The sequence below is a fragment of the Oncorhynchus gorbuscha genome, linkage group LG05 (assembly GCF_021184085.1).
Source record: "Oncorhynchus gorbuscha isolate QuinsamMale2020 ecotype Even-year linkage group LG05, OgorEven_v1.0, whole genome shotgun sequence".
Lineage (NCBI taxonomy): Eukaryota > Metazoa > Chordata > Actinopteri > Salmoniformes > Salmonidae > Oncorhynchus > Oncorhynchus gorbuscha.
Window position 1 is genome coordinate 19,651,404 of NC_060177.1, and position 9,714 is coordinate 19,661,117.

Below are 9,714 nucleotides of genomic sequence, written 5' to 3' on the forward strand. Positions count from 1 at the left end.
TGGAGAATACCTCGGTCAACCAGCCAATGTTCAACCGTCAGTTTCAGTCAGTTAGTCAGTCAGTCAAGTAATTGGCCAGCTATGGAGGAGAACTGGAAAAGAACAGAGTAGAAATCCATATCAGAACAGTAGTCTGACCCTCAGTTAAAGCTTTGAGAAACATCTGTGCATGGAAAGTATTTGGCTTATCCCTGGGCATAATAGTATTTACCTCATTGTTGTGTTGCCTGGCTACCTGAAATGAAGAGTGTTCATTCATTGAGCCATGCTTTCAGAAGAAGCTGATTGTATAGCCACCCTCCTTCTGGACCAATCACATCAATCCTTCCCCTCCACCCCTCCCTCAATGCTAATTCTAACCCCCACTCTTTCTATTTCCTCTACTCCTTCCTACTCCTCCCAGATCTCTCCTGATTCGTGTGTGTGCATTGTATTTGAATGGAGCAAGAGAAAGCAGAGAAAGTGAGAGGGAGATGGGACATCCAATACTGTGATTAGAAATATGGGTGTATATCTGTTTGAGGTCTAGTGTGTCAGCTCACAGCACTCCTTCTCTCTTTGCAGGTTTGTAACAACATACCTTTGACCAAATATTTCACTTTGTTGTCTTTATAAAATGATCTTCTGTGCTGCGCTGTGCAAAAACCTTGGTCATAGAATAGTACCTAAGAGAAGCCACGGGAGTGGTCTGTCTACTCAATGTCTGCTTTCATTTATATGTACAGTACGAGCTCATGTATTTTTCATTGCCAGGAATGGATTACATGTGGTAATGGAGAGACTTACCACATCTAGTTTGTCAATACATCATGAATAGATACATCCACATAACACTATACCCATTCCACCACCTATCTGCCTTGCACATTCAGATTTGAGTGTTATGATTGTCAGGTAAACCTGACTTAACATTGTTCACCCATTAACTACACATCATTGCTCACCCGGTGAACCTTCCACATAAATGTATTTGGGGATCAGGGGATCAAGACATGATGCTTATGTTTTCCTAGCTGCATTTCAGGGCTCATCACATAGATGCTGAGTGCAACTGCTGAGGCTACTTATTTCTACTTGGTGAAGCTGAACCCTGTTGCTAACCATTACACATTTCAGGTGAAGTTTATCATGATATAGTGAAATCTATGATATTGATATTGCAATATCTATTACTATTGACATCACTTTGAGCCCGAAAGTTCATATTTTCAAATTAAGAGTGACAAAAACTGAAAACCTAAGAAAGCCATATACTGTACCTGGGTTACAATTCCTCTGTGTTACAATTCCTCTGTGTTACAATTCCTCTGTGTTACAATTCCTCTGTGTTACAATTCCTCTGTGTTACAATTCCTCAGTGTTACAATTCCTCTGTGTTACAATTCCTCTGTGTTACATTTGTATGTCTGTGCATATTTTACAGTATGCCTGTAATTCTGCATGCTGTAATAATGAGTGGTTATGTTCAAAAGCCTAACTGTATACTAATTTTATGCATATTATCTATCTACGTTAAATTATACATAGCCTACTCATCTAACCTCCGGTCTCAATAGAGTTGCATAGTATGTTGAATTGAATCCTCATTCAAACTGTCATGTTCCATTAACATTAGGGGCATCCATCCTCTCCCCTTTGGCCCTTATCCTATGTTTTTCTCAGCTTCTTCTATGTCTATCCTATGAAAAACATGTACTATGTACGGCTGACCCACTGTCCAAATGTCCCAGTTACTAGTTGTAAAGGGCTGACCCGTTGCCAGTTGAAAGCTGAGAAAATGTCAACCCCAGATCATTTGAGTATACATTTCAGGATTTGAACATTTCTTTCCAACCTTCCCAGTCGTATCATACTGATTACAGAAAGAGATTCAGTCTAATTGCGTAATCACTTTATTTTTGCAACACTTTTGAAATACATTGTATACTAAGTTTCAGTACCATGTTCCTGTCTATTATCAGAACATTTGGGCAAAATCCTTTTTGAGAATATGACATTTTTTAACCAAAAGCAGTAATTAAGTGCAGTATAGTTGTTTGGATTGTGGTCCTTTCAGTTTGGCTAGTAACCACCTGTTTTTAGGTTCAGTATTTCTTGGGGAGTCCTTGGGGTCTGAATCGGTTGGGATCCCCTCCATTACGTCCCCAGCGGTTAGCCTCCTGGTCAGCTGCTGAGTCCTCATGTCCTCGACCACTGGAACCCTGAACCATCTCCCGGCCATCACTGAGAGAGGAGAAATATTACATAAGTCACACGTCAACCACAGTGAACCAATAATGGTAAAATTGTCTTTCTGACCAGACATTTATTTTGATTTTTATTTATTTTTTACAAAATGTGGCATAAAGAACTAAATGGAGAAAGTTTTGATCAGATAATTTGATGAGCAACTGAACCACATTATAAGCGTCTCAGATATTTGAGAATCACCCACCTGATGACTGTTGCCGCCCACCTGCCCCCTGGTCCTCTCCTGGCAGCATCATAGTTGCCCCGAGCGTGGAAGTACTTGTCTGAGTTTTTCCAGTTGGCGTCCTTCATGTCGCCGTATGCACGCCACATGTCTCTAGCACCTGCAGGGTCAGGAGGACACGGATGTTGAGTTTGACACTTACAAGGAACTTTACAACATTTCAAACCACTAGCCTCAAGAAACAACAATGACTTTAAAGGAGTCCTCGAATACAGTACATTGTTGCTCTTGAATGATTAGTTACTCTTGAATGATTTGTTACTCTTGAATGATTTGTTACTCTTGATTTGTGTATCTATTTCTGTCAACAATGAAGAAATAATGATTAAAGTGTATAAATGGACCTCGAGCAGCTTCACCAGGGAAGTGGTACCACTGAGCTTGAGCCCCCACAATAAGGGTCAGAACAAGTCCAGCTAGAAGCAGCTTCATACTTGCAGATGTGACAGACTGAAAGGAACATGGAGAGAGAGAACGTAGGCTACTATATGAATTGCTAACATATTTACGGATAATTTATTACATTTAAACTGTGACCGCCTCATATAACATATATCTCTTACCTTTCAGCTCCTTAGTTAGTTAGTCAGTCAGGCAGTTTGATCTCCCTTGTGTTTTGTGTTGGTTTATGGTCCGCAGCTTGTTCTTATATTCCACTCAGACCAAGGAGGAGTTTAGTTTTGCAAAAGCTGGAATTCCCTAACTTCGTCCTCCCAAGTTATTACACTCAGAAGTGTCTGTCCGCTACACAAGATGAGGAATTTCCAGGTCATTACAAAATTAGATTACCTGATCTGAAGTCTTGGGCAATAAGGAGGATACTCCTCAATTGTGTAACTCGGCCTACTGCTTTAAAAACCAAGACATCAAAATGGGATGTGTCAGCATTAATAAGACTAATGGGGGCAATGAAGTATGTTTTTCTGCTTTTAATGTCGTAATTGTCATGATGGATGAGGTTCCAAAAGTTTGCCTCTCACCTAATATGAGAGAATGATTCCTTATGGTTTGAGTCATTATAGACTACTATAGTAGGGTAGAATACAGGTATTTAATAGACATAGACATGAAAACCACTTCACATGTCCACATCGTACAGATTGCACCTGTATCTTACAGGTTACACAATCACTGCTCCCCCTCACACCTATGTTGCTGTTCATTGATTATTGATTTCCATTACCATTAGTATCTATCTTCTCAATCCTACTACTGGTCACAATTACGCTTGTTTACAAATCAAATCACATTTTATTGGTCGCATATACATATTTAGCAGATGCTATTGCGGGTGTAGCAAAATACTTGTGTTCTTAGCTCCAGCAGTGCAGTAATATCTAACAATTTACAGCAATATACACAGATCTAAATGTAAAAGAATGGAATTAAGAAACATATCAAAATTACGACAAGCAATGTCGGAGTCCGAAGTATAAATATATATATATATTTATACTTCGGACTCCGACATTGCTTGTCGTAATATTGATATGTGATGGGATGTATAGACATTATCGACGGTATGTGGATCGAATATTTAGTCATATCTGTAGAATAGGTAGGATAGAATAGTATATATATACAGCAATAGTTGAATGGGATGGCATTGACTAGAATACAGTACAATACTGTACATATGAAATGAGTAACACAGTATGTAAACGTTATTTAAAGTGACCAGTTATTCCATGTCTATGTACATAGGTTAGCAGCCTCTAAGGTGTAGGGTTGAGTAACCAGGTGGTAGCTAGTGACGAAGTTCAGGGTAGGGTACTGGGTGGAGGCCGGCAAAGGACGGCTATTTAACAGTCTGATGGCCTTGAGACAGAAGCTGTTTTTCAGACTCTCGGTCCCAGCTTTGATGCACCTGTACTGACCTCGCCTTCTGGATGATAACAAGGTGAACAGGCTGCGACTTGGGTGGTTGTTGTCTTTGATGATCTTTTTGGCCTTCTTTTGACATCGGGTGCTATAGGTGTCCTGGAGGGCAGGCCTTGTGCCCCCGGTGATGTGTTGGGCAGACCGCACCACCCTCTGGAGAGCCCTGCGGTTGCGGGTGGTGCAGTTGCCGAACCAGGCAGTGACAGGATGCTCTCAATGGTGCATCTGTAAAAGTTTGTGAGGATCTTAGGGGCCTAGCTGGATTTCTTTAGCCTCCTAAGATTGAAGAAGTGCTGTTGAGCAGGGGAACTTGAAGCTTTTCACCTTCTCCACTGCGGCCCCGTGGATGTGGATGGGACGTGCTCCCTCTGCTGTTGACATGTGCAGTACCTTCAGAAAGTATTCACCTCCATTGACTTTTTCCACATTTTTTTGTGTTACAGCCCGAATGTAAAATGTTTAAATTACTATGTTATGTCACTGGCCTACACACAATAGCCCATAATGTCAACATGGAATTTGGGTTTTAGAAACTTCTACAAATTCATTCAAAATGAAACTCTGAATTGTCTTGAGTCACTAAGTATTCAATCCCTTTGTTATGGCAAGCCTAAATGTGTTCAGCAGTAAAAATGTGCTTAACAAGTCACATAATAAGTTCCATCGACTTATTCTGTGTGCAACAGTAGTGTTTAACATGATTTTTGAATGACTACTTAATCTCTGTACCATACACATACAATTAACTGTAAGGTCTCTTAGTCAAGCAGTGAATTTCAAACAAAGATTCAATAACAAAGACCAGGGAGCTTTTACGGGACATACTGCAACAACAACAAAATGTATATGGATAGTTTAAAGTACATAGCCCTCTTAGCATCTAGTGAGGCCTACCAGTTTCTGGATATAACCCCTGTCTGGCCTCTTGAGAATGGCTAACTAACAATGTATCTTCTAGTCAGCAACAACCCATCAGAAAAAATATACAGATTTTAATGCTTTACTGTACTGTCCTATTTAGTTTTAGTCCTCAATTGGAAATCATTGTTTTTTGGTGGAAAACACTGTCTCAGGCGCTGCTCCAGAATCTCCCATAAGTGTTCAATTGGGTTGAGATCTGGTCACTTAAACAGCCATGGTATATGGCTCAGCCAACCAGATCAGTGACCACTGTGGATGGGGGCAATGTCATCCTACGGGGCATAGCCATGATAGCAAAAATTATGGCCTGCCCAGTATTTTTATACATGACCCTAAGCATGATGGGACGTTAATTGCTTAATTAACTCAGGAACCACACCTGTGTGGAAGAACCTGCTTTCAATATACTTTGTATCCATCATTTATTCAAGTGTTTCCTTTATTTTGGCAGTTACATGTACTTAAAACACACTTAAAATAGTACCTTAATGTAAAGTGTCACCGAATATTAAAATTTTCAAAGGTAACAAAAAAAAGAGAAAATATAAACTAGTTTTAAACTTTTATGGCCATGATGACGTCATGTTGGTAGCATAATGACATGTCAGTGTGGAGACAGAACAGCAAGGTTGTGTTTTTATATTTGTTTTTATTTCTGTTAGTTTTTACATAACTTTATTTAGTTTAAGTTTTTTTTAAATATTTATATTTCATTTTATATTATTTTGTTTCAGTTTTAGTGTTAAGAGCATTAAGCATTTGTGGGAGGCTAGAAGAAATATGGTTTGTAGAGTTGTGTTTTTTGGGATGTCATAACTGGGGGGCAGTAATATATAAGGTGATGGGTCAGGTCATAGGTTAGCCCTTCTCATGACTCCAATTTTACATTGGAGTCATTCCACGTTTCAGAATACTTTTAGTTTTTCAAATAGGTCTGTTAATTACTTTATTTCAAGTTTCAGTTTCAAGTTTTAATGTCACATACATAAGTACAGTTTGGGCACTGCATCTCAGTGCTAGAGGCATCACTGCAGTCCCTGGTTTGAATCCAGGCTGCATCACATCCGGCTGTGATTGGGAGTCCAATAGGGCGGTGCACCATAGGCCCAGCGTTATCTGGGTTTGGCTGGGGTAGGCTGTCATTGTAAATAATAATTTGAGCTCTAACCCTAACAATGCTTTAATCAAGGGAGAACAAAAACCCACAAAATATGGAAATAAAAAGATGATAAAGTAAGCAGGCTATGTACAGGGTCAGTTCCAGTACCATATTTACAATGTGCAGGGATACTGGATCGATTGAGGTAGATATGTATAAGGGTAAGGTGTCTAGGCATCAGTATACAGTGCCTTGCGAAAGTATTCGGCCCCCTTGAACTTTGCGACCTTTTGCCACATTTCAGGCTTCAAACAAAGTTATAAAACTGTATTTTTTTGTTGAAGAATCAACAACAAGTGGGACACAATCATGATGTGGAACGACATTTATTGGATATTTCAAACTTTTTTAACATATCAAAAACTGAAAAATTGGGGATGCAAAATTATTCAGCCCCCTTAAGTTAATACTTTGTAGCGCCACCTTTTGCTGCGATTACAGCTGTAAGTCGCTTGGGGTATGTCTCTATCAGTTTTGCACATCGAGAGACTGAATTTTTTTCCCATTCCTTCTTGCAAAACAGCTCGAGCTCAGTGAGGTTGGATGGAGAGCATTTGTGAACAGCAGTTTTCAGTTCTTTCCACAGATTCTCGATTGGATTCAGGTCTGGACTTTGACTTGGCCATTCTAACACCTGGATATGTTTATTTTTGAACCATTCCATTGTAGATTTTGCTTTATGTTTTGGATCATTGTCTTGTTGGAAGACAAATCTCCGTCCCAGTCTCAGGTCTTTTGCAGACTCCATCAGGTTCTTCCAGAATGGTCCTGTATTTGGCTCCATCCATCTTCCCATCAATTTGAACCATCTTCCCTGACCCTGCTGAAGGAAAACAGGCCCAAACCATGATGCTGCCACCACCATGTTTGACAGTGGGGATGGTGTGTTCAGGGTGATGAGCTGTGTTGTTTTTACGCCAAACATAACGTTTTGCATTGTTGCCAAAAAGTTCAATTTTAGTTTCATCTGACCAGAGCACCTTCTTCCACATGTTTGATGTGTCTCCCAGGTGGCTTGTGGCAAACTTTAAACGACACTTTTTATGGACATCTTTAAGAAATGGCTTTCTTCTTGCCACTCTTCCATAAAGGCCAGATTTGTGCGATATACGACTGATTGTTGACCTATGGACAGAGTCTCCCACCTCAGCTGTAGATCTCTGCAGTTCATCCAGAGTGATCATGGGCCTCTTGGCTGCATCTCTGATCAGTCTTCTCCTTGTATGAGCTGAAAGTTGAGAGGGACGGCCAGGTCTTGGTAGATTTGCAGTGGTCTGATACTCCTTCCATTTCAATATATATACATCTTTTTGTATCCAAATCCGGCTTTAAACTTCTTCACAACAGTATCTCGGACCTGCCTGGTGTGTTCCTTGTTCTTCATGATGCTCTCTGCGCTTTTAACAGACCTCTGAGCCTATCACAGTGCAGGTGCATTTATACGGAGATTTGATTACACACAGGTGGATTGTATTTATCATCATTAGTCATTTAGGTCAACATTGGATCATTCAGAGAAAGTTTGCTGCACTGAAAGTAAAGAGGCTAAATAATTTTGCACGCCCAATTTTTCAGTTTTGGATTTGTTAAAAAAGTTTGAAATATCCAATAAATGTCGTTCCACTTCATGATTGTGTCCCACTTGTTGATTCTTCACAAAAAAATACAGTTTTATATATCTTTATGTTTGAAGCCTGGAATGTGGCAAAAGGTCGCAAAGTTCAAGGGGGCTGAATACTTTCGCAAGGCACTGTATATGATGAATAGAGCAGCAGCAGTGTTTCATGAGTGTGTGTTGTCAGTATAAATGTATGTGCATGTCATGTGTATGAGTATGAATTTTTTTCATGATTAATATTTGTTTTAGTTTCAGTTTTAGTTGAACATTATAAACTTGCAGCACAGTAATGTTTTGTTGGCAGTGAAAGCCAGCTGAGATGCCAGTTCTCCTTTCCTAACAGTTCTGACTGGAAATGAAACTTCGGAATTTCCTCAACATCACATCCTGTTTTTGACAGTGTTACTATTGTCCTGTCCAAAACAAACCGTAGCCCCAAATAGACAGTTGAAATGAAATAAAGACAGTGTTTTTCCCCATCAGGGCATGGTTATTAAATGACAGACGTGGATTTGTTTGAAATCTATCATTAATGGTTTCATTTCAAAGAGACTATCATATTCTGTTGCAAAATGCCATAAATCCACCTCAGAGAAAACAGTACCACTGCAATGTTTCATAGTCAAATGTGACATATCCATATGGCTACATATTTAACAGTACAAATGACACATTGATCATAGATGTAGAACCCTAGATAGGATGTCATAGACCCCCCTGTACACAAAGGGCGGGGTTGGGGAGTAACAGATTACATCTAATCCGTTACACGTAAAGGATTACAAAAAACAGTAAGTGTAATCCATTTCATTAGCAGCTAAATTGTAATCAGATTAGATACTTTTGACAAACTAGATTACTTTGAAGTTAACTTTTAAATTCAGAAAGGATGTTTGAGAAAAATGGACACTTGTGTTCAATGACATTCAAATTAGCATTTAAAACCGGCGCAAGCATAGGCGTTTCCGCACGAGCGAGTCTGAACACAAGTCAGACTTAAATGTTAAATTGGTTTCCACCACATTTTAAACTGATGATTTTACATAAAATATTGAGTTTATAGCAAAGGAACCCACTCTGGTATTGACACATTCACTCAAGCCAACAGCTCGTAGATACACAGGTATAGCCTACAACAGGGATGAGCAACTTAAAATTGTGGGGGGTGACAAGATCTTTATTCCGACATGTACATAAGGTTGGATGGAAACCTGAGGACAGTACATTTTTACTCAAATGTATCCATAAGCACTTGAATGAAATTGGATAAAGCATTGGAATGAAACTCAAAACATTGGAAGATACAGTAACGCAATATTACAAAGGCTTTCCTAATGTTTGGCGTACTCGTGACAGTTTCTATTAAAGCCTTTCAGAGCCACCTGGGTGTTGAGGTTTCTTAACAAGAGCATTGAATCACTGGGGCCCTGCACACACATTAATATTGCAATGGGATCAGCTGAATTTGCTTAAATAATTTCTTAGAAATATCAGTGCCATTCTAATCAATATAGTCACTCAATTCAAGGTTCCACTAGCGCTTCAAACTTCTTGAATGGGCCTTATTACATCCATTTTTGTGTCAGACCAGTTTTGATCAGTGTTTAACAGTCTGAATGCTGACCATTTACACTAATCTTTAGACACACACACCAGCAGAAA

At 39.4% G+C, this 9,714-nt stretch overlaps 1 protein-coding gene across 1 annotated transcript; it reads right to left on the reverse strand.

Annotated features, from left to right (window-relative positions):
- Window positions 1-1,874: 1,874 nt before the first annotated feature.
- LOC124035630 (serum amyloid A-5 protein-like) lies at window positions 1,875-3,195 on the reverse strand. Its single transcript, XM_046349177.1, has 4 exons — window positions 3,037-3,195; window positions 2,818-2,923; window positions 2,435-2,573; window positions 1,875-2,223 (listed from the first exon to the last, which is right to left on the reverse strand). Exons 2-4 carry the CDS (start codon window positions 2,903-2,905, stop codon window positions 2,085-2,087), a joined length of 366 nt encoding a protein of 121 aa, XP_046205133.1. The 5' UTR covers window positions 2,906-2,923; window positions 3,037-3,195; the 3' UTR covers window positions 1,875-2,084.
- Between the last annotated feature and the right edge of the window lie 6,519 nt (window positions 3,196-9,714).

What these genes read in the sequence shown, in the direction of transcription:
- LOC124035630 (XM_046349177.1), bottom strand. Translation starts at nt 2,905, where the DNA reads ATGAAGCTGCTTCTAGCTGGACTTGTTCTGACCCTTATTGTGGGGGCT. An exon ending in CCCTGGTGAAGCTGCTCGAG is followed by an intron (nt 2,574 to 2,817) that starts GTCCATTTATAC and finishes CTGACCCTGCAG; the next exon opens with GTGCTAGAGACATGTGGCGT. An exon ending in TGGGCGGCAACAGTCATCAG is followed by an intron (nt 2,224 to 2,434) that starts GTGGGTGATTCT and finishes CTCCTCTCTCAG; the next exon opens with TGATGGCCGGGAGATGGTTC.